The sequence below is a fragment of the Myiozetetes cayanensis genome, unplaced genomic scaffold (genome assembly GCF_022539395.1).
Source record: "Myiozetetes cayanensis isolate MyiCay16 unplaced genomic scaffold, myiCay2020 scf18, whole genome shotgun sequence".
Classification (NCBI taxonomy): domain Eukaryota; kingdom Metazoa; phylum Chordata; class Aves; order Passeriformes; family Tyrannidae; genus Myiozetetes; species Myiozetetes cayanensis.
In genome coordinates, this window is record NW_026087389.1 from 12,691,855 (window position 1) to 12,716,686 (window position 24,832).

The window sequence follows — 24,832 nt, forward strand, 5'->3', positions numbered from 1 at the left end:
GCTAGAGAACTGCCGGCCCTCAGCGGGGCCGGTGCCACCCCATCCCAGAGATAACAGCTCTTGCCGCACCCCTTTTCATAACGTGTGCCGCGAGCGCATTGGCTGAGCCGGGCCGGCCGCGGCCCCGCCCCCGGTGCCTGTGCCGCCGCCATGTTGTGCGCCGGGGCGGGGGTGGCCCAGGGGCCGCCGTGAGGCGGGAGGGGGCTGAGCAGGGGCGGGGGGCGGTGCTGCCGCTGGGCAGGGTCGCTGTGCTGGGGAGAAGAGAAGGCGCGGGCTACCGGGCTCGCTTCTCCGGAGGGAATGACGGATGCCGTGATCCCCAGTGGTGGCGAGATGGAGTGGGAGCAGCATCAGCGGACGGAGAAGACCAGCGCGGGCGTCCTCGGAGTGGGGAGTAACAGAGCGGGAGCCGCTGAGGACACCACACAAAATGGCGGACGCTCTGAGAGCAGTAGCGCTGGGGAGGCGCTGCTGGTGGCTGCTGCTGCTGCAGAGGACAAGGTCCCCACAAACCTCAGCATCCCTGGCAGCAGCCAGCGCAGGAGCAGCATCTCGACGGCACATGAACAGCAGCAGCCGCCCAGCGGTGTGCTCAGGGGGCCGCCCCCTCTCCCTAAGCCCCCAGAAGACCACCAGCCTGTTAGGAGGAACTTTCAGATCCCCAGGAAGAGCAGAGAAAAGAAAGGTTGTTCCTTCCCTCCCCCTCCCTTCTCTCCCTCGCTCCCCTCCATCCGATCCATCAGGCAGGCTCCCAGGCACCTCACACGGCTGCATGCAAACCCTGCGGGTGTGGAGGAGGCTCTGCTGGCTCGCACTCGCGAGGCTGCTGCCGAGACGATTTTAACGTCAGGCTTTTACATTCTTTTCCTACCCCTCCCTCTTTTCTTTCTCCCTTTCGTTTTGTCACAAGAAGGAGGAAAAAAAAAAAAATCAAACCCAAAACTCGGCTTGAATTTCAGACCGTTGCTTTAAAAGGAGGAGAAGCTCGATGCGATCAGGGTGGGCTTTGAGTTGATCACGACTCCGCTTCTGGAGGTGCAATCGCATGCGGAGAAGATGGTTCTCTGGGACACGGACATCAGAGAAGATGGTTCGCTTTTCTCTTCATTCTGACCTCCTCCCTGCAGGAGAGAGGTGTAATCCTGTGCAGGATAGAATAACAAACAATGAGCAGAATTGTCCTTCATTGATGATACACAGAAGACTGTTCGTATCTGGTGAAAGTTCTTTGCAGGGGGGAAGGGAGCATCCCACGTTCTTGTGCTTCGCCTTGGAAGCATTGTGCTTCCAAGTGTCCAGGGGTTTTTTTTTGTTTGTGTGTTTCTGAGTAACTTCCTCTGAAAGCCAGTGGTATATCTTGCTTTTCACAAGACTTCACTGGCTTCTGCTCAACTTTGATTTTGGTAAGTGAAGTTGAAGACACATCTGATTTGCTCGCAGAAACTTACCTCATTTCTTTCCCTTTGCAATGGGGGGTCAGTAACTTAGTCCATATCACAAAAATACTTGTTCGCATAGGCTTCTAGTTCTTCAGAGAAGAGTCTAACATCTTAACTTCTTGAAATGCTTTCTTCTGTAAGGAAGAGATGAAGGTAGGTTTATTTCATTATCCAGTCTTCCATTATGTCCCCATTTTCTTTCTTTCCCATTGCCTCACCCCTTGGGGTGATACAAGTCTGGCACAGATTCATTGTAAAAAGGACTGGGTTGATTTGGAGGAAAGAGGTCTCCTGTAATTCATCTGACAGAAAAATGTCTGAATATAACATGGTGCCTCATGCACTTCTGTATGTCACACTCAAGTGTGGTTACATGTGAATACCTTTAAATATATCTCAGAAGTGTTTAGTGCTTAACCACTGACATTTGAAGTTCCAGTATGGAGGAAAACCTGCAAAATACTTTTTCAGTCACCTAATTCATCATTTGCCTATGCAGAGCCATCTCCTGCAGTGTGCAAAAGGTTGTAGGTATGTAGTTCAATCCTCAGACTTCTGTGGCTTCTAGTGTAGAAGAGGAAGCCATTCTCTACCTTCAGGAACTGAACTGCTGATGTCAGCGTTATTTGAACCATTCTTAAGGCCTTACTTTTTGGTGTAGTTGTCTTTTTTTCCCCTTTCAGCCTGCAGAAAGGTTCTTGGGCATTTTAATCATTCTGATGACTTCAGGTTTTGGAAGTTCCCAAAGCAGACCCTTCTCCATTCAGTCCATGGTGCTTGTGGGTTTAGGGTTGCTTTGGTCTCTCGCCGTGTGAGCAGTGAAGTGCTGTGAGAGCACCACTGGTAGGCAGCATTAGCAAAAGTGGCCTGCCAGCGTAGTCTTTGAGGACAACCAGATTGCTGTTGGGATTTGTACTGTCATTTGAGAAATGGTGCAATTCAGTCAGTTCTGGAACTGAACTAGAAGCTCAGCAGTGCGTTGATCATCTGATGTTGTAGGGCGTATGCTTTGTGCCAGTGTTCAGATACATCTTCTTACATTGCAAAATAATCAGAATGTCATTAGTCCATTTCAGATGGGCTCTCTTGACTGGATTCTGAAGTCTAGCATGAAACAATAGCTTCCTCCATACTTCCTTGCCTTGGAATTGTACTTGTTTTGCTTTTTAAACTACCACTTCTTTCCTGGACGTGCCATCGTGAGAGATACCTGCTACCTTGATTGTGAAAGCTTAGCTGTGATGTACAATGGATGACTTTGTCGTAGGTGTCTGTTTTTTCTTAAGGTTTTTTTTCCCTCTTATTTTTCTTATTTTTTTAAGAATCAAGATGTGTTTCAGGGACGATTTTTGATAGTGAAGTAAATAAAAATTGAATCTGTAAAGCAAAAAACTATCAGTTTAAGATTCAGCTGCTTATTTAGCCTTTCTGAAGTGTATTTCTCTCTCTTGACACTTGGGTAAGGACTGAAAGTCAACAGAAAGCCTTGTAATGTGGAGGAATGCATCTGGAGGAAACACACTATTAAAAAAAACAACTGTGGTTAGTTGTCAGTGAGAGTATTTTTCTCATTTCCTCATTCTTTTCCCTAGTGTAAGAATTCAGGAAACAAAACTGAAAAGAAAGGTTGGCTGTGAGATGACTTTCTAAAGGTGTGTCTGCCTTTGTTTTCCTCCTTGGAACTGTCTTGAAGCTTTGTTTTCTTGGTACATGTGCCCTCTCTTGAGTATCTTATCTCATTCGTTCATCTTCCTGCTTAGCCTGTTGTCCTAGCATCTTCAGAGATCTTCAAGTCTGCTTGAAACTTCAGAGATTCTTAATAGGACTAGGAAAACAAATTTTAAGGATAAAGCACTAGAAGAGCACTTTGAACTGGCTGAACTATGCGTGACAATTCCAGAAATCCTGCTGTTGTAGCAGCCAGTGACTTAAAGGGGTTGCTTGTTGATTAAAACTGGGCATTTGTTCCCAAAGTCTGCCAGGGTAACTGGCTGTTTCTCAGGCTGAGTGGGGGAAAAAAGGTCTTGCTTTTATCCCTGAAACTCTCAGCAATACTTGCTTGGAAGTCCAGGTTGTCCCTTTTCTACTTAATCATTTTGCCTTGTCTTTTCTAATTTCCATATCTTTGGTAGACAGCGTCTATCTGCTGTTTGCTGCATGGGGAGTCCAGTCCTTTAACTTGATAACTGTTTAGGTCTTTTGAGAGCAAAAGACATTTTGGGCTGAAAAAGTCATAAAGATTATGGTTCATTTACACCACATAATTTTGGTCTTAGTCTTAAAAAATGGACCAAAAAAAAAAAAAAAAAAAGACTTAAAAATGGTGTTTCTCAGTCGAGTTTTTGCGGCAGGAGCACTCGTGTGTGAAGAGTGCTAGCATTCTGCCCACTTAGCTGATAAGAACATGAGTAATTTACTTATCTTCACTTCAAAGTTGGTTCAGGATTTCTTAAGGAGGATGTCTCTGTCTTCACGTTCTGACTTAAAACAACAAACTCACTAACTCCAATCTGTTTTCTGAAGTTGAAGCATCAGACAGCTGTGAAAGAGAACCACGGCATGACATGCATCCAAACATCGGGTCTAGTGCCTGTCCCTGACTAGTTTGTACTCATTAACTCAGTTTCCACTGAAAAATACTTACACAAGTTCCAATGCCCTGGGTAGAAGCTGAACAAACACAGTATTTATTTACTTATTTTTACTTATGCAAAACAAGCCAGCAAACCCCACAGTAATTGACTTGTGTTATAAGGATGCTGCAGGTTAGTCCTTACTTTAATTACTGTTTAATTAACACAGGTCACTAGAGGTGCAGCACACCCCCCTCGGGTTTGTACAGCAAGCCTGCAAGATGCATCTGTACACACTGCTGCTCTTTGATGTAGGACTGGAAATAAGCTTAGTGATTGCATCATTTGCCTGGGAGCAACAGGCTTTGGTGATGCTGAGGAGGTCTAGTTTAGTAGTTCTCCTTTTTAACATTTATTTTTGTCTTATTTCTGAACTCCTTCCGTTAAGTGAGGTACAGGCTGTGCTGTGGGGACAGGAAGGTTTTCGAATGTCGCTGCCCTTGAACACTGCGTAGGTGCCAAACTGAAAAGCAGTGCCTTCCTGCACCTCGGTGTCCCACGTTTTTAATAAGAACCTGAAGTGTGCAGTGCTTTGAATTCTGGGAGAAAAACCTGCAACAATCTTAAAAAAAAATTTTAATTTCCTGTATTCCATAATTTAAGGACTAAGCAGAACCCTTCCATAAAGCTGTTAAAAGCTGGTTGTATAGCAGTTTATGTGGGTTCTTCCCAGCAGGAGAAGGGGAACTTGCTGCTTTTGGGCAAGTCTGAGCTTGCCTGTCAGAGCTTTCCACGAAGCAGGAAATGTTTAAACACAAATGGGGACATAGCTGACAATTCTTGCACGTATGACAGCATCTTAATTGGTGGAATAATGTGGCTCTTCCTAGATTTGGATCTGGGAAGACGGTTAAGATGTTGTGTATGCGTTGTGGTCGCTCTCTCACTGATCCTATAGCACCTTCTCTTACTGGGGCTCCACGTGGAAGGGAGAGGTTGGTTTGCACTGAGCTAGTAATTCGGGCAAGGAGGGGGAAGGGGTAAGGTCCGGTAAACGCTGTTAAGAAAGCAGGAAATCTGGCCAAGCAGCTGGCAGAGATAACTTTCTGCCTTGACTGGTCCTTTGGAGGAGCTGGCAGCATGTGAAACTCGGATCTTTCTGACAGGTCGTTACGAAACCCTGGTGCTGTAGTGCCTGAGAGCCGTTTGGGGACGGGTGGGGCAGGAGGTGCTTGTCCAGTACTTTTTTATACCTATAGTAGGCTTGTTTTCTGTTTTATTATCAGTACAAGTACACTCAGTAATGCTAAGTTGCAAATTCCATTCACTTCCAGTTATCTCTCCCCCCATATTGCTGTCAGCCTTTCAAGAGTGAAGGTGGTGTTACTAAAAAGGATGTTATAAAAGCATGATTTCTTAATCTCTTTCAGAACTTACTCTCTTACAAAACCACTTGTTGTGCTGGTGTTGGAATTATTGCTTGACCTTAGTGTGCCCATGTGGTATTACATCCTCAAGTGTGTGTGTCAATGCAGCTTTACTACATAACACAAAGCAGTTTTCATTAGGAACATTTGTTTTATATAGAGGCCAATGCAGTAAATATTTCCTGCAAATGAGGAAAAGATTGCTATTTAAACTGCCCTATTATTTAATGAAATTGAAGAATATACTCTGAAGATGTAATTAAATTTAATTGGCTGTTAGAGTAATGGTAGATGGTCTTTTTCTGTGACACTAGTGCTGTTGTAGTTCTTCCTAATGGAACTACTGTAAAAATTCTGCACTTCTGGTGCATGGTTTGGAAGTTACCCTGAGGAGAAAAACCACTTTTTTTGTGTTATACTAGTTCAGTTCCCCCAGAGATGTTACTTTCCCAGCCACTACTCTTAAAATCTGCGCTCACATTCTCTGCTGGCTCACTCTGGGATTGTTCTGATCAGTTTGTCACTTTGATATCCAAATACAGATAAAGGAGCTTGGGGACATGAAAGATTCCCTGAGGGAAATCCCTGAGGTTTGCCCAGAAGGAGAATTGCTGTAACAGCAGATAAAGGAAGGGCTTTCCTTTTAAAGCCATTATCATAAGGGATGAGATCATAAAGCATGAACACAGGCAGTGGGATTTTTTAATAATGGGAACTTACTTGTCTTCTTAAACCGGTGTTGAATTTATTCATATGGAGCTTTAATTGCCATAAGCAAACAAACACAAACCCATAATGGTTCTGAAGCAAGGCCAAGCTATGAAACTCTTGTTGAGGTTTTTATTGGAACAATTTGTTCCTGCTTCTTAACTAAAAGAGCTGATTAGTTTAATTACAGTTCTGAACGTTTAATTACAGTGTTTTGCAATACATATTAGGTGTTTTTCAAAGGGTAAATTCAGACATGAGGTGCTTCCTTTATAAACTTCTAACAAGTAGCAGCTGCTCAAGGGTAATGTTAAAAAAGCATGAAGAAATGTGTTGGGGTTATTTTAAGATGCTATAATTCTAGGCAACTTAAAGATAAATTTTCCAAAGTCCATCTTTTCCAAATATTTTAGGTGTTCTATGTTCAAAATTGAATCACAAACCATTTGTCTTCATGCATAAACTGTCAATGAACTGGAAAATTTTGGATTTTTTTCCACATGTATATTGATGCTTATTATTTTATTTCTTCTCTTTTGTAGCACTCTTTCAGCCAGTAGCTCCAGGTTCTCGAGAATTTGAGGATATTGTGAGGATTCTGCATTCATCTTACCTGGATCCAAGTTCTGTGTCCAATTTTCGTTACAAGAGAGCCAGCTTAGTTCATAGTGAACTGCTGGAAAAGGAAGTGAGTATATTTGTTGCTTCTCCTCAAGAATAAGGTAGCAGTCAAATGACAGTATTTTTTCTGAATCTAGAGGCAAAGACCTGGAGATTATTTTCTACCTGTGTGCTTAATCCTTAATTGCAAACTCCCATCCCCAGAAATGGAAGCAGCTGTTTTTCAGTCAGGTGTATTACTGCATAAATGTAAACTCTCACCTGCCAGAGACTCAAAAAAGACTAAAAGAAAAATTGTATGTGGCACCACTTCTCTCTTATGTATTTTTAGTTTCCAAAAATTTTCTTAAACTTTTATATATTTTTAAGAATCTGGAAAGATGTCTTCTTTGCAAGGCCTGATGTTTCCTGTGAAACTTCAGATTAAAATATATGCCTGATACTAAATTTCCATAGTCTCTGTAGATTTGTTGTTTTCTAAGAAGTCCTTCAACAAGTTGTTAACAAGTAGTTGACTACGAAGTAGTCAGTGGAGCATCTTGGTTGAAGCACTTCTGTACCTTTGCTGGTGCCTCTTAAATCCAGCCTTGGCTTGTTCCCATCACTCTGAAATCAGTTTTCATTCCCAGTGCCAAAAATCTTCACAGATGAAGCAACTGAGTATAGAATTTATTTGCTGTAATTACTATCTTGAAGCTTTAAGGTAAAGTGAAGCATTTTCTGCAGCTATAACATTAAATATTCATGGTTACAGCTCAAGATTATTGCAGCTGGTGAAAACCACCTCAGTTGCAGGGAGTTGCACCTGCAGAAGTACATGCACAGTATAAGAGATAATAATCTGTTTCCTAGAAAAAGAAAAAGTCATATTTTCTGGAGTTTCAGAAATGGTGTGGAAGGCATTGAGCTGGATGGTTCTAGCTAGTTCTGCTAACAAATGTAATACTAAAATGTTACTGCACAGGTTTGTTTGAAGAGTGTCTCTGTCTTAAAAAAAAACCCAAAAAAATTCTTGGGCAGATGAAGCCAATTATGTTTCCCACAGATACAATGAGTTTGAAGTTTAATTTTAGCACACCAGAGTGTCATTTGGATTATATTCTGATTAGTTTTTGAAGCTGTGAATCTGCTAACATAGATGGGGGCTTAAAACCCTGAGCCTCGAGTGTGAAGCAGTGATGTGTGTGCCGCTGTTAAGAACTTCTGTAATAACAGTTCACAGAGAAGCGCCGGGAGCTGAAATGTGACGGTCACCTGGACAAGGAGCTTTCGGAGAGCTACGCCTTCCTGCTGGTGGATCGGTGTCAGGTGAGGAGCTGAAACACTGCAGATGAAATGCCTTCTCCTCCTCTGTCAGTGAGAAGATGTGGGGTTTTTTTTTAGTTTTTTTAATTTTTTCATCTCAGCACCGGAAGGTGTAGAGAAATGGGAAAGGGATATAATATAATAATTTTCTCTGCTTTTTCTGCTGTTATAGAACCAGGATTTCTTAAGCATGTGGTCATTTGGCAGGTTTATTTCTGTTTTAAATATTAAAATTTTCTGTATTACAAGCAAGTAACGTTCATAAACAGTGTTTTACAGGGAGGCTGTTGTTTTTCAAGTTACAGGTGGGGCTGTGTAACTGCTTTGTGCTCACTGTTTGACTTGCACAGTTTAACAGTTTTATAAAGCAATTCAGACTAGTCTTGCCTCTGTAAGGGTTGGGGTTTTTTCTAAAAATCTGAATTCTGTAATTGTCTTTCCTCACTTGTTGTTCTGTTCATATCCTGGCTTTCCTGATAAAGTTGCTTAAAAAAATGTCTGTTCTCTTTAGATCCAAAACATATGTGAAAAGGGGCTGCAGGTTGGGCACTCTGAAATATCAATCCTCGGCAGCCCTTCCAAGGGTAACTATCTCCTGCTCATAAGTGCTGGTGTTATTTAGTATCAGTTGGCTGATAATGCGAGGCTGATAATGCGAGGCTGATAATGCGAGGCTGATAATGCGAGGCAGTCCTTTTTCTATCACTTACTGCGGGAATATCCCAGCCAGGTATTTTTAGCAAAGTAGACAGACATCAGATCATTATTTCATAACTCTGTTTTTGACCAGTTCACTTAAATTCCCTTCCCAAAGGTGTAGGGATTTATAGTGCTAATACAGAGGATATGCTGCTGTGAGAACATAATCTTATGTTGCAATTGTGAAAACGTGATCTGTTCTTCTGATGGCCTTCTGATGGTACCAGCATGTGAAAGATCTACCAAGAGAAACATGCTCGCATGGAAACCTCACACAAAGGGGAGAACTAATTCTCAGTTTGGCCTAAGTCAAGCCAATGTACCACAGCTTGCCAGTAAAACTGGGAGGCCAGAGAGCTCAGTGGGTGTGCGTGGCTGTGTGCCTGTGTCTGTACCTACACATGTGTGCACTCACAAATACCCACTGCACGCAGCAGCTCAGCTCAGTAGTGATGTGGATAGAACTAAAATTCTCGAGTCCACAAATCCAACAAAAGCATGGATAGATTGGAGACTTGGAAGAGTCTGTAAAAATAGCATGACACTGAGATGAATATTGAAGGCAGAACAGAGGTGAGGTGGAGGAAAACAAAGGTATGTGAGCATATAATTTTTTACTGGTGAGCTGGTGAAGGTTCTGGAGCCAATTTACCGAAGCTGTTAAATACAGACTCGGAATGATAGGAACCAAAGCAAAGAGTTCCTGAGTTCAGTTGTAGTTTTTGATCTGAGGTAGTCAGCCAGACTAGCAAAGGACAGTGTTTGAAGCCGTAAAATCTATGTAATAATTAAATGTCGAAAAGAACAAAATTATTTTACCTTTGCACTTGAGTGTCAGTTTTGTCTTTATTATTTGATCTACATTGATCTTTATTCCCATGTAATGGTTTTTAAACCTCTAATATGTTTTAACATTTAGCATAATGTATTTTGTTGGGTCTTTTTTATACCTCTCTCAGGTGTATATGTCTCCAAGTATGCTGATTTATTGCAGCCTAATCCTCTAGAAGCAGGAGCAACTGGAGATGTGATTGTTTTTAAAATAATAAAGGTAATTTTATCTTGCTATTCTTGAAGGATTGTATTGCTTACTGATAACACGTACGTGATTTTAACCTTAATTTTAATTTGCAAAATCACCTGCTTATAGAGAAATTAGAGTCCTCCTAGGTTTAAAATCCAGTGTTGACATTGAGCTTAAATAAAGCATAATAAATTTTTCATAAAAGGAAAAAATTAATTTTCTTTGAAAGTATGAAAATAATATACTTCTATAAGTTAGTTTTTTAATAGCCTGTTGTATTTTCCCTGCTCTTCCTTCCTTTGGTACTTGAAGCAATGTGCCAGTTTTCAGGAAAAAGCTTCTGCTTACAATTCTTCTGCTTTATTACAGGGAAAAATGAAAAGCATCTATGTCCACATGGGTATGAAAGCAATGGAATCAACTGCAAAGAACATGTTAGATCCAACCCCAAAGCACGAGTGTCACCTTGCAAAGAATGCACATAAAATAAACTCCCTGTTGGATTATCGAGCCTATGAGTTCACTCAGGTAAAGCTGAGCATGTGGTAACTGCTGTTACAGAAACTTCCCAGGGAGGACTTCTGGAAGGATCAAATCACTGCCAGTGCAGCAAACACGGAGTACATCCCCTAGAGCTGCACTGGGGGTGTGCAGAGACCCACAGGTGCTGCATTAGAGAATGCAGAGCAACGTGTCAGCCTCTCCTGCTGCCCTGTGTGCACCTGAACCTGAGGAGATCTCCCTCAGATTAGAGTGGAGGTGGAGGTCTTCTGTAAATAAGAGCTGGGCACTGAATCAGATGGCTGCAAAATGAACATATTTTTTCATTTCTCATTGCAAACTTGTCTTAATTAATATTTAACATTAGAATTTTGTGACTGAACTAAGGATAGACTTCAAAAGTCACTGCAATGCTTACTTTCCTCAGTGAAAATTTTTTTTGTTTTCTGTTAGTTGTCCCTTACTTCATCAAGAATATACTTTCAAAGAAATGGTGCAAAATTAATTTTTCATTCTTGAGTAGCTCCTGAAGCAGTGTTCATCTGTCAGTGGTTGATAAAGGAGGGAGAAGGTAAAAAACCTACCTTAATAGGTTGTATTATAAAGTTCATAAAAGAACATCATTTAAAAGCTTCCTTATTTTAGATACCAGCTTTTAAAGAAATTGACTGTTGGTCCAGACTTGTAATTTAACATTATGCTTTGTAATTTAACATTGTGCTTGCTTTTTTTTCCCTAGTACTATTTTTATGAATATGACTTTGATGACACAAGGCGAAGACCAAGACATGTTTGTCCTTATGCTGTTGTTTCATTCACTTACAAAGGTGACATGGTGCAAGGACCAAAATTCTTGTCCTCATCAAGGTAAGCTGGGAAATGAGTTTTGGAACTGCGTGCAACAGGAAGAATTCAGAGCTCTTGGCAGTAGCTTAAAACTGATTACAGTGAACAGTGCTGAAATGAATGGGCATATCACAGGGGCTTAGCATAATAAATACTTCTAATGCAAAGCAAGAAGTGGCAAAATTGGTTTTATGCAGCAGACTGTCCTCTGTGGGAAGCACTTGTGCTGCTCTTTTCACCTACTTGGCTTCTGCCTAGGTGGAATCCATGTACGGTGGGGGGTTTTTACCAAACTGAGGAAATTCATGGACATAAAAATGTTCACAACATTGTCTTGCTTGGTGTTCTAAAATAATATTCTGTGTATTTTGTCACTGAACTCTTCACTGTTGTCTTACTGCTGGTGGAGAGAATATCTAAATGGGCAGGTAGCATGTGATAGCTGTGCTGATAGGAAGGCATGTAGATGTGGGAACTCGACTATGGAGTGCTAAAAACCATTATCAAGGTATCTAAAATAGCACAAGATACTGCAGTGGTGATAGCTTGAGGTTACAGTCAGATACCAGTGGTGCTGTTTTATTATTTTCATTATTTTATTATTAGACTGAACAAGTATCCTTATTGTAAAATGTAGTGGCCAGAATTTTCTCTTCCAACCCAGTCGTTCTGTCTTCTTTTGCTTAGACCAAACACCTTCAACACAGACAGAAGAACAGGTAAGAATGAACTCCATTTTTTTTGTTTTTATGATACAAACATGGAAAGTTTGGGATGTTTTTCCCCATGTGATTTTATGTTTAACTGGCTTAGTTATGCTGACTGTGTTATCCTGTACCATGCTGATTGCAGGCATCCCTTCCTGATACTGGATGATGGAACAGACACCTTAGTATTTTCTTTTACCAGAAGAAACCAGAAGTGAACAAAATCAAAGTCTTTTTTCCCCTCCTTTTCTATTTACAGTGTAGTAAGAACTGGTCTTCAGTTCCTGAATCTCCTGTTCAATGGCCTTTCAAATAATATGATCCTCTGTCATGCTTTTTTTTGAACCTCATTCAGGCCAAACTAATATGTATCAAAGTGGTTGACAGTTAAGGTAAGGAAAGAGAATATCATTCCTCAGATGTTGAGATCAAAGGTGTGCTTATATAGACAGGTGTAGTTAACATCCATCCTCCTTTGCTCTGCTTAAGCTGTTCAAAACATAACAGGTTTGAAAACATCCTGTTACCTTTTAACATTGTTAAATGTTAACTTTTAACATTTAACATTGTCTGGTGTGGTATTAGTATAAAATTTTCCCTAAACTGGTTTTGTGAATTCAGCAGCCTCTGCTGCCAGTTTCTTCCAGTCCCACTTAACAAGTTGTTTCACTTAGTCTGCCTTTTTCCATCTTACTTTAGAGAAATCTGCTGTTACAGTATGGAGGGGACAGCTTTGGAATAAGGGCAAACTTGTGTGCCATGTTTCCTTAAAATCAGCAACGTGTTCCTTCCCTCCATGCAAGCTGTGAGTATTGCCATTTGAACAAGAAGTCTAAAATACTGTTGTGTTAACACTCTTTCTAGTGGATTTGGGATATATTCAGGTGAAAATCTAAAATACTAAGTGCTTTAAATACGTCAGACTGGACTGGAGTCATGCATGTCCAGATCTTCCTGGAGTTCAGGCACACAACTGTCAACATCTCTTTGCTGTTCAGTGTTTTGTTGTTTGTGGTTTTTTCTTTTTCCATTGAAGTGGCACACACTGCTTTGCAGGAATAAACACCACTGGCATGAGATAAACACGTGCTATTAAAAATAATTTATTTGGACTAATAGTTTTAGGTCACTGAGGGTAGAACTATGGGAGGTAAAAAAGGAGGCCTTTATTATTTTTTTTTTCCTTCTCCCACCTTTCTTCTCCAGTCCTGAGAAGCTTGAGGTTGAAAAGGTTGTCAGCATTGATCAGCTGAAGAAAAAAATTTCACCAGAGTTGTTCTTAAAAGAAACTTATCAAGGAGGAAAAGAAGGTAAATAGTTCTACCTTCATTTTTTTAAATTCAGAATGTTCAATTTTTCTGAACTACTGTTTTGTTTCTTTTTTTTCCTACCTTTATTCTCTCCCCTTGTGCTGTGTCAGTGTCGAAGAATAGCCTGTACTGTAGCCTGTATGAAGCTGTGGAGAAGTCCCGTTCTGGGAGTCACTTGGAGGGTTTACTTCAAAAACTAGAGAAGGAGAAACTTGTGAGTGTGATTTGACTATTCGTGGTTTTAGAAATAATTTTACTAACTAGTAATTTGAGGCATACTAAAAGATCCATGATCCCACTGGAATCCCTTAGCTGGCATATCCTAAAGCATTGTGTCAGAGCTCTCCTCTGCTCACGATAGAGTTTATCATACAGTCAGTAAGAGTATTTGTAGTGGGCAAACATCTCTGATTAAAGCAGTTTGTTCTTTTTTTGCCTGAAAACAGGTTCTTGTGAAACCACTTCAGGACAGAGGATTTCTTTTTCTCCTTTCTCCTTCGCAAATGATGTCCCCTTATGGTAAGCCTGCTCTGTGCTTTCTGGGTTTGAGTTGGTTTTGTTGTTTTGGGTTTTTTTGTGGGGGGTGGTTTGGTTTGAGTACTAGATTGTCTTTTGACACATAGTGGTGCTCTCCTTTGTAACTGTTTTTGGTTTGTTGTGTTCTAGACCACCAAGCTGGATGGTCCCGTGTGCTTCATGCATTATTTCTGTTTCCAGAGCCTAGAGGTGTAATTAGCATAGGTGAGTGTGTTCCCTGTTGAGAGTGTTCTGTACACACTTATTTAAACATAGACTATATTCTGCTGAAGACCTTGGAGTGTTACAGCCAGTCACTGTAAACTAGGAGTAACAGTTTGTATTGATTATGGTCATGGTGATGGTGTTCAAAAATATTTATTTCTTCACAAAATCAAATATCACACATTTTAGGTTCATATTTGAAGAAGTAAAACTTTGTTCAAATTTCTTGATTGTGTATTCTGTTATAATTGAGTGTCAGTATTCCAAGACATCTGTGCAGTGGGAATAACTAATATAATGAGGGATTTCTTAAACCATCAAAACATTAAGGACAGAACATCTGCTCAGTAGAGCAGTTTAGATTGGAAATGATGACTGTATGTATCTAGGGCACAGGTTGCTACCAAATTCTGAAAATGAGCAGTTCATCATGACTGTGAGTAGGTTGAGTTCTAAGTAGACTTTAAAGCTGGTTACTTCACAAGAAGACCCAAACTTCTCTGGGTTCTGAATTATTTCTCCACAGTAATTCCAAACTGTGTTTCACCCAATACGTATTAATACAGAATATTGCTAACTAGTCATCATTTATTGATAGCTTCATGATTTGATCTTAATTGTGAATTCCCTCTTCTCCTGCGGCAGGACACAGAAGTGTTCCGTTTGGAAATTCACCTCCCGTGGCTTCACATGAAAAAAGAAATCATTCCAGAATTCGCAAGTTTTATTTCGTCTCTACATTTTGCTTTAATCCAGGCTCGTAAAGACACTAGTCCAGACTTCAATGTTGTTGTGGAAAGGTATATAAATGAGTATTTGAAAAAGCTCTTCAGTGGCGTTCTGAGAGGTAGGGAGTTTAAATTACGTGAGTATTCGTCACGGTTGGATGACAAAAGATTTCTTTATCCTGCTCCAAGATTTAAATCTCATATTGATGGCTGCTTGCAAAGCTATATCTTTGGTTGTGAGACGTATCAGCTGCCTCTTTCCAGAGCTAAGGAACTGGTGGAAAGGAATCAGAGACCCCAGCAGTTCAGTCCCATCTCAGACTATGAAGCTACAGAAGACTACTCAGATTTTGCCAAAGCAAAATGCAGGAAAAGAATCCATGCAAAATATGAAGCCACTCCTGCCAAACAAAAGCTGCCTCTTTCTGGAGATTATGATACTGAAAGACTCAAAGTACTTATTAACTTAATCCAGTGCAGGAAAAAAAATGCAGGTGGAGATTCTGATTCTGAAGACCCCAGAATCAGAAGTGGTCTGAAAAGAAAGCTGGAAAAAGAGTCTGAAATTTTGCACAAATGCTTAAAAAGGAGTGAATCTTCAGAGAATATTTGTCACTACGAAGGTAAGAAAGTCTTTGTTTAGTGTTCTTCTTTAAACGTTGTAATTCAAAGCACATTTAATCTTTATAGATTGAATATTTTGTGCATGGTGGTTCATTTGAACATTGGCCTGACATCTACCAATAGAGAGGAAGTTTATTTTTACGTAATTTGCCTCTTTTTAAGAGACAAGTTAACAGGAATTGTTATGAAAGTTGCTTTTGTTCTGCCTCTTTGGGAAGAAGGCAGATTTCCCAAGAGTTTGCTTAGTCGTGGAGCTGTCCAAAGTCTTTCTAATACAAAGTACTCAGCAGACTTGATACCATAATGTCTTCTGCAGAGTTTGACTTCAGGCTTTGCTGTAATTCTTTATGGCTCCAGTACTCTATATAATACCTCAGAAGTTTGGATTGAAGGGAAGCAGCACAGTTAAGTTTTGAAATAATGTGTGCAGTGGGACAAAGGAAACAATAGTATTGAGATTGAACTATAGATATATTATCTACATCCAAACCTCAGATAATTATCACAGATACCATCTGACATAAGATCTACCAGAAAAAAAACCCCTTTGATTTCTGTTTCCCTGACCGTTTTCCGAAGGCAATAATAGAAGCCTCCTGCAGAAGGGGCAAAACTGAGGAGCGGGGTGGCACAAAGAAGAGGAGTTTTACATCAAGCACCAGTCACTCTCATGTACACTCACGTGTACATGAATCACTCTGGAAGATGAAGTGACTGATCTTAGAAATAAGTTGCCCTCTTGAGAGGGGCAAAAGATACATGTAAAATATGTGAATGCATTTCTACCTGGTCATCAGAACAGTGTCTGTGCATAAGTAAATTTTGACTTATCTCCCTCAAAGGTACCATCTATTTATGGTTTGAATTCCATGGTTTTATGTAACCCTGGAAGTCATTTGTTTGTCTTGCAAAAAGTCTTACCTAAAGTTTTGTGAGCTTCAGTATCTCAGCATGATTAGATTTTTATTAGTCAAATGGCACTCCACAATTCCATGTTTCCATATATGACAAGTGATTTAGAGATTAATCAGATACTTAAAGTAGTTGCTTAGCCTGTCTTGCCCTGAGAAGAATAAACAGCTATGGTATTTACTCATCCAAGGGCATGAGTGCAAGAATAAGAACGCTGTTTCTAAAGGGTTTTTTCAGTATAAAGAGACATGGTAAGTTTTAGAACTATCCTTAATGTAACATAACTTAAACATTAATTTACTCATCAGCTTCTGAAGCAACAGGGATAGGATGGGGAGAAGTAAATACTGTGCTCAAACTAATCTTTTCTTTCAGCAAGTGATGCGAATTTGGTAAGGTCTCCATAAAATACCTAGATCATAGTATGTGACTTCTATTAAAGCATAAAATAGCGTGGTATTGAGTGACCTAAAAAAGGTAGTTATTTAACTGGGAGAGTACTAGCTTTGGAAACTGCCCTTTTGTCAACATTTACCTGTTTAAAAAAAAAATTAAAATAATGTATGTGTACAGTATGAATTGATGCTAAAGAGTGAGACTGTGGCTATGTGGCAGATGTTTGGGTGGGGGGTCTGGTTTTGGTTTTATTTTAAGACTTGGTAATGGATTACTTTTCCCTCCTCGCCCTATTCCAAGGGGGCAGAACCTCGGATTCACCACACTCTGTTTTCTCAACTAATTCTGGTCTGGGTGGACATGATGCTGACTTCAGGCAGCAAGATGGATCCGACCCTGCTGCTGCTGACACACATGGCCTCATTAAAATGCTCTTGGAAACACTGGCTACTGGAGGACACTTGGATTCCTCGCTGGCACAGTCTGTAAATCAAGCTTTAGCATTAAGCACTGATGAAATGGAAGAGGATATGGGACAAAACTATGATTATGAATCCATTCCAGCTCAGGATCATGAGCTTCCTAATACTGCTCAGGCTGACAGTGTTAACTTCAAGGACCCTGAGAGCCCAGTGGTTCTGGAACCCGATGTGACGTGTCTGCCCTACAATGTTGATCTGCGGCTTCCAGATAACGAACGAGGCTTTGAACACACACTACAGCTGCAAGTAAGTGAAAGTGCCAAGATGCTGATAACAAATGTATTGTTTTCATAAATAGCATGAGACTGAATGAAAAAAACATTCTATTTTTTTACACAGGTAAACTTAGATAAGTACTGACTTCTCTGTGAAGAAGTTTGGTAGGAACATACACAGAAATCTTCTTCACTCTGAAGTGTGTCTTCCTGGTTCCTTATATCTACTCTTTCTGTAATAAAAAGGGAGCAGAGTTGAAGAATTTTGAGCACTTACCTGCATGCCCAGCACCCTTTGTGTGCCTTCTCGGTGCAGTGGTGTACACGAGTTCCAGGCAGACTTCTGACAGCACACAACGGGCAGAACACCCTTTGCAGAAGGCCCTTGTGCTCAGGGATCACAGGGCTCCAGCACATGACCCTGCAGGAGTGTTCTGTTATCTCTGTACTGGTACCTACACACAGAGCCCAGTTTCTAAGTCACAGAGCAGGAAGGAGTTTGTCCTACCTGTAATCTCTGTGCTGTTTTGCTTCTAACCATCTGGAATGTGAGGTGAAATAGGATTGTCTAAGGGCCCAGTACGAGCTGCAGGCAGTGCCTCAGCAGTGCCAGCATCTCATGGCCTTAGTCAGTTATCAAGACATCAGCCTGAGAAGGGCTGGGGAGCAGCCAGTTTTCCCCTTCTTTCCTCTTTGCCCCACCCAGCTTCTGTACTGTAAGGCATGTGCTCAGACTGCCTTAGTTACTTCATGGTAGACCTGGAAAGTACCTCCTGTAAACATTTCCAACTTGGACTTCGCTGATGGCAGAAGTGCCGACGTGCTGGTGAACTCAGGTGCATTCTTACTGCCAGCTCTTCAGAGTGTAAAAAGCTTAATGGCCAACAAACCCAAAAGAAATGGTTGATTGTTTTTTAGGAAGCAAGCACTGGAAGCCTAAGTACCTTTGAAGACTACAGTCCCAATGTACCTGTAGAATATGTGTATGGCAGTCAGCATCCCAACTCAGATAACACAGAAGTTGGAATGCACTGGAAACTTATTCCAATTACAGGTAAGATGGGTTTAATTCCTCTGTTCCTACAAATAGTGATTGAAAACATGTTCTAAAGGTTTGTATCGTAAATGGATCCTAGTTTTGGGTCACATGTTGGTACACAAGCGCTGCCTGTGCAGTTGTTTCTGGTATTTGATTAATACAGAAATCTGCTGGATGAAAACAAATACTGGTGGAGAATATTGGTTTGCCTACATACTGCATAATTTAGAAATGTAAATGCTTTAAAAACAAGCAAAACTATAGTTTTGAATGAGAATGGGGAAGAAACTGAGTGCTGCAGAAAGGATCTGAGGTTTGGGTTATGAGGGGCTTTCAGCACTCCTGGTACCATCACTGAAGCTGTGGCAATAATCACCATCAGACTGACATCCTCTCTTTTTAAGCTAAAAACCTTGTGTTCACAGTTGTGAGATCAGACTTGCAGTGTGCAGTCCAACTCCACAAGGTCACATGTGGCTAAAATAAGCTTTTTGAAAGTGAGGATTATAACCTAGTAGCAAATGAAAATATTTGAATAATTTGTCACCCTGCATGATTTCTGATTTGATTTTTAATTTGTAACTGAGGCAGTTGCTGTTATGCTCAATCATGTTATCTCTAGGAAAACTTGTATTCTGCTTTCTCAGCAAACTTTGTATTGTTCCACTGTTTTAGGAGTTTTAAATGTCCTGTGCTTCTAAACCTCAGCAGACTAACACTTGAGTCTTTGGATTTAAGTTGGTTGGTGGGGGAGACACAACAGTAATGCTGTTTTCAAGCTGTTTGGGAGGTTTTAGGGTATGAGTTGTGTGTGAGATGATGATGATAATGATGAACTCTTCCTGTCTAGGTCTGAAATCACCAGAAGAGTTACTGGTGTATTTGCCACCAACGGATGCCCTTCCTAATGACCCTCGGGTAATAAATAGACAGAGAAGTTCTGATGACCAGTTTCCATACTCTCCATTTTCAGACCCACAAAAGGGGACAGCAGAAGATGGACATTATACAGGACAAGTGGAGAAACCTGAAGATGAGTATGGGCTAACAGAGCAGCCTTTTTCAGCTAAGCATTCCATTAGTGCAGTAATAGAAACGACCCTGTTAGAAGAATATAATCTCTTTGCACAAAAGATTCAAGAGATTTTGCGGCAGAAGAACATCGCGTACGTTAGCGGGGTGCCCACACCAGTCTTCTCTGCCCGAGAGAGGATAAGCAGACTATCTGAATACATATGTTTAAAGGCATCAGAGGTGTCTGTGCAAGAATATATAGAGACACTCAGTGAAAAGTTGAATAGTGTCATTTTGGCTTCCTGCATTAAGCACACTCAGCCCGTTTATTCTAGTCCTGAACCATCCCAAGTTGGGAGCAACCCTGCAGGGAACGCTGTGCCCGCCACGCTGTCTGTGTGCAGGGATGCTGCCACAGCGCTGGTACCAGAGCCACTGGGCAATAACCTGCTGGGACATCTGCAGTGCAGTGAGCAGCCTTCATCGAGCTTGCCCCTAGGGAACGAGAAAATGGATCATGTGAATGCTACACCAGAGGATCAGACCTCTTCCAGTGGGGATCTGATTGAACTACCAGAGAAGACACAGAAATCCCCTGAGAACTTGAACATTTCAACTCAATCAGCTTTTACTGATATTATAAGACGGGTAAAACCTGAAGTATTTAGAAGTTTGTTCAAAATTTTTAAAGTTGTATGGAAAAATACTGTCAAATTTTATATTCATAAAGAGGACGAAAGTGTTCTTTGCAGAGAAATCAAGGTAAATCTGTTTCAATTCAACCTTTCTATATTGTCCGAGTGCCTTTCAAATTCAAATGTATGAAACTGGACTTGCAAACATAAAGTGGTCTGACATTATTTCAAAAAAGGTTGAATTGTGAAAGTGAATTGTGAAAGTAGGCTGTCCTGTCCCATTTCTTGTTTGACCTTTTGAGGTAGTCTTGCTTATATTTAGCTTTTACATAAGTCTTTTTCTTGCAGTTGGAAAGCAGAACAGGCTGTAGGTTGGTTCTTTCTGAACATCCTGCCAGGGGGTGGCCTTACAGAAAAAAGATAATAAGGGAAAAAATGTGATAGCTTACCATTTTAGAAAGAATGTGTGAAAAGTCGCTGTGTGTGCCTTTGGATTTTTTTCCCCCTTCCCCTCTCGTTATTAGTACAGATAACTGTGGGAGATCACTGTTCTTCTGTAGTAAAACAGGTAAGTTGAAAGTGAAATAATAAAAACTTCTGGCTGTACTTGAAAACTCTGTTTGATAGACTGTCAGTTGGCCACGACAGACTTGCTGAAATAGCCAGTTTGTGTTTTGCTGCATCCTTCTGGTTCATGTATGGGAGAGACAAGGAAGCCACTCCCTCTGAGATACATCTGAGTGGAAAACTTACTTGCCATGGTCATCATCTTGACCAAACTATTCACTTTTTTCCCATCTTCTCTTTATTTGGTGGTAGGAATACCTTACACAGTTGGGTAATACAGAGTGCCATCCAGAGCAGTTCCCTAGAGGAAGAGCTAATTCAGATAAACTGTTGATCATCATCCAAAATGAAGACATTGCCAACCTCATCCATAAGGTATGTCCCACACAGGTAAATGTGTGCTATAGAAAACTGTTGTTACTGGTGTTACAAAGCTCACTTTGAGCCAGGCTGCTTTCTCTTGATAGCACAGCATTTAAACAGTGGCCTGTGTTTAGCTGCTGATTGAAGAAACAAAATGGTTGTGGTAAAAATGGTTGTGTTCATCGTGTACCCACAACTTCTTCCACCCTCCACACGTGCTAATGTGTGTTTATTCTTAGTAGTTGTAAAGCTGTAGAGAGGCCTGAGTAGTTCTGTGATGCTCTAATGACAGGTGAAGGCAGCTCTCAGATGACCTTTAGATATTCCTGACAGCTGGGGCTTATAAACCGGTGCTGTTTGTCTCATTCCTGTAATGTTCCTTAGAGAGCACCTCCCCAGGCAAGAGAAAAAACAGTAATTCTTGGAAAACGTGTTTTGAAATTTGGTGTTTGGCATTAGTAAGTGGGAAAGTTCCGTAGTTGTGGTTTTTTGTATGACCTTGAGTACACATCTCTGATTTTCTAATGTTTTTAAACAGATCCCATGCCTAGTAACTTTGAAGAGGCTCTCCTGTGTCAGCTTTGCAGGGGTTGATAGTTTGGATGATGTGAAAAATCACACTTACAACGAACTGTTTGTGTCAGGGGGTTTTGTTGTATCGGATGAATCTGTCCTTAATCCAGAGTCCATCACTACAGGTAGGTGTGATGCTTCCTAAGCTTTAAAACAGACTAAAAGCCTGACACTTCAGACCCTGAGAGGTGCTCTGCTCACTGCAGTGAAGGATCAAGTCTTCTAATTTCTGTGATGTTTTTTGAGAAGTTCAGCTAATTCAGTCTCTTTTCTCACCTCAGTGGCCTTACTGAAGGACATCTGAATGGGAAGGTTTTGTCTTAAGTTTGTATTACATTGTGTAGTTACATACATGGAACCTTTTGTTCCTTACTGCTCAATGCACAGATATGGTAAGAGAGAATATTGAAAACCTATCTTTTTTTCACTTTTTCTTTATTTGAAATTGAATAGTTAATGAAGTTACCATTTTTTGAAATAAATATTTTAGCAAGGCAGACCATGTATGACTGAGATCAGCTTTTAGATACCACTGTTGGGCACCTGACCTACAGAAAAGCAGCTCAGTTTTGTGGTAGTTGTTGGCCAGTCTGCTCAGAAGAAAACCTGAATAGTTGTGTAACTGTGCTGTGATGGAAACAGAAAGCAGCTTTATGTATATACTGAAGCAGTATTTTCAGTTTACATACCACAAAATTCAACTTCTGTTCAATATCTCCATAACAGATAAACTAAAGCAGTTCTTAGAGTTTCTGGAGGCTCTCAATACCCCAGATGGGAAATGGCAGTGGAAAATCCACTGCAAAATACAAAAAAAACTGAAAGAGCTGGCGAGGTAAGTAATGTTTGTCAGTACCACCTGTTAAAATGCTTCAACTTTTTCATTATGCTCCAAATCCCACTTCAGTGTAACTCCCTTTCATGTTTGTCTTCTAATATTTAGACTGAGTATTTGTAACTGAGCTTTTCCCCCCATTACAGGATGAATGCCAATGCCCTGAGTCTGCTCACACTTCTGAACTCCTATCAAAAGAAGCACTTGGTTGAGATTCTGTCTTACCATAACTGTGATTCTCAAACTCGAAATGCTCCAGACCTAGACTGTCTTATCAGGCTTCAGGCTCAGAACATACAACAGAGACACGTTGTCTTCTTAACAGGTAAAGCCCAAATTTGTGAATACCTCTTGCCCTTTTTTGATAATGGGTGCTGAACATTAATACAAAATCTTTTATGTGTTTAGAAAAGAACCTGAAAACATTCTCAAGTTATGCTGATAATGGAATAGTGGTTGCTACTGTTGATGACTTTATGTGTAACTTTAAAAGCCTCGTTGGGTATCACAACTCGGACACGGAGCAGAACTGTCCTCCTGCTTCTGAAGCTCACCAAAGACAATCAGGTAACATTGAACACATTTAAACTTTCATTACCTAACTAGGGGTGTGGGGTGGGGGTCCTTCAGACAGTGTGCCTTGACTCTTGTCAATGAACACTGCAGCTGGCAAGGAAAACCCAACTCTCCAGCTACTCTTTTTCTGTTTTAAATGATGGGGGAAAGGCAGCTGGGATGGAGCACCAGAGGAGATCTTAAATACAGAAGGTCCAGGCTAACATAGTACTTGAGGTACTATACCGAGTAATGTTACCATCTTTTCAGGAAAAGGATAAACTTTTCTCTACTACCTACCTTTATCTACTTGTAGTAGATAAACTGTACTGAGATGTCAGTTATTGTACTCTTTTAATCGAATACTTACCTGCTGTGTAACTTTAGATGCTGTTTTGACATTGCCCCCTTTGGAGCTGGGAGTTGGGATTTCCCAACACTAAATATGAACACAATGGGCAGAATCGGAGTAACTGGACACTCCCCCAGAGGGTTAAGTGTGTGTGTTGAGTAAGTGAACACGAGTGGCAGAAGACCAAGACTTAAGTGCTATTGGACTTGCTGACCTGAAACGTAACTCGCTGTGAGTAGTGTATGGCCTTTTTAACCCAAGTTTGTATTTCAATAGAATAGGACTTTCTCTCTTTTTTAATGTAGTTCTTGTAGAAAAGGATGAGAAGGATGAGGAGGACATGTCTCTGGATTCAGGGGATGAAATATCACAGATAGAAATCTGCAGTGATGCCTCTAAGTATGATACTCATGTGGAAGCTTTGCAGACAGAGGCCAAGGGCCCACATGGAGTAGATGGTAAAGAAAGCTGCTTATCAGTTACAGAGTTATCTTCCGAAGCACAAAGTGGCCTGGTGGAAAAAACTTCTAAAAGTGACTTGGAAGAGAAACAGCCACTTACTCCAGGTTCTACAGCATGCTCTGCTGAGGGAGAAAAACACAATTCAGTTGAACAAACTCCTTTCAGTAACTTCCCGGTTTATAGCAGACAATTAAACATGTCCCATCAATTCAGCCACTTAAATGTACTCACTCATCAGACTTTTCTGGGAACAACATATCCAATTTCTTCTGCAAATCAAAACCAAGAAGGGAGCAATTATTTTCTCTCTGCCTACAGTCAGAGCATGGATACAGAAAAGTCCTCATCGCCTGGTGGCTGGGACAGCAGCTGTGATTCTTCCAGGCCATATTCAGAACAGAAATAAACTCTTAAGTCTCTTTTTCTAAGTTGCTGTGGACTTCTCTGTTTCTAAAATGTTGGATTAACAATTTCTATTTTATTCTGGAGCAGAATGTTTCTTGTTCTTGTTATCTCAATGTTTTCTTGTTCTATTTAAATTCCTGATGGCTTGTCCCTCTTGGAACCATCTGAAAGTTTAAATAAATATATATATTTTTTAACGTTTACTGTACTTGAATTATCTTGTTTGTTGGCACTTTTAAGTTTCTACATTTGTATTTGACCTGTTACCTGGGCTTCAGTTTGAGGTCTGTTTTAATGTAAAACTGAATGTTTGCCTAAAATATGTGAAAGCCAGTTGTTTTCTTTTTTTAACTGTAAGAGTTACCAAGTCACTTTTCTTTACATAAATATTAATGTATTTATTTGACATTGACAAAATTTTTGTATAATGTTTTTACATAGCTCTAAGGCAATGTAGTTATTTTCATGACAATATACTGGATTTTGGCTAAATACCTCAATTAGAGTAACCAATGGTGCAGTTCCATTACAAAAATTGAATAAACTCTTAATGCACAAGGGACTTGTTAACACCTTGCATTGTCTGTGGGGTTTATGTTGTTTGCAAAGTATGGGAGAAACACCTAAACTTGGTTTAATGCACAGAATTATCAGTGTTACTGCAGCACTATCAGTGACCTTACAGCTTTTATCTGACCATTGTAATTATTGTACTGAGAGAAGGACGAACCCGACTTTAATGACTGTGGAGTTCAATTTGCATTAGAAAAACCT

At 40.5% G+C, this 24,832-nt stretch overlaps 1 protein-coding gene across 1 annotated transcript; it reads left to right on the top strand.

The window, feature by feature from the left end:
• The first annotated feature begins 226 nt into the window (after nt 1-226).
• Nucleotides 227-24,628, top strand: TASOR (transcription activation suppressor). The gene is made up of 23 exons (XM_050312925.1): nt 227-685; nt 6,690-6,835; nt 7,984-8,076; nt 8,585-8,657; nt 9,732-9,823; nt 10,166-10,324; nt 11,037-11,164; nt 11,831-11,862; nt 12,550-12,655; nt 13,057-13,160; nt 13,271-13,374; nt 13,607-13,679; nt 13,827-13,901; nt 14,557-15,252; nt 16,862-17,289; nt 18,177-18,312; nt 19,148-20,073; nt 20,766-20,888; nt 21,415-21,574; nt 22,176-22,284; nt 22,431-22,609; nt 22,693-22,851; nt 23,497-24,628. Exons 1-23 carry the CDS (start codon nt 301-303, stop codon nt 24,057-24,059), a joined length of 5,049 nt encoding a protein of 1,682 aa, XP_050168882.1. The 5' UTR covers nt 227-300; the 3' UTR covers nt 24,060-24,628.
• Nucleotides 24,629-24,832: the final 204 nt, after the last annotated feature.

Coding starts and splice junctions, on each gene's coding strand:
- TASOR (XM_050312925.1), top strand. CDS start 301: ATGACGGATGCCGTGATCCCCAGTGGTGGCGAGATGGAGTGGGAGCAG. Junction 13,680..13,826: donor GCAAATGATGTCCCCTTATG/GTAAGCCTGCTC, acceptor GTTGTGTTCTAG/ACCACCAAGCTGGATGGTCC. Junction 22,852..23,496: donor AGCTCACCAAAGACAATCAG/GTAACATTGAAC, acceptor TTTTTAATGTAG/TTCTTGTAGAAAAGGATGAG.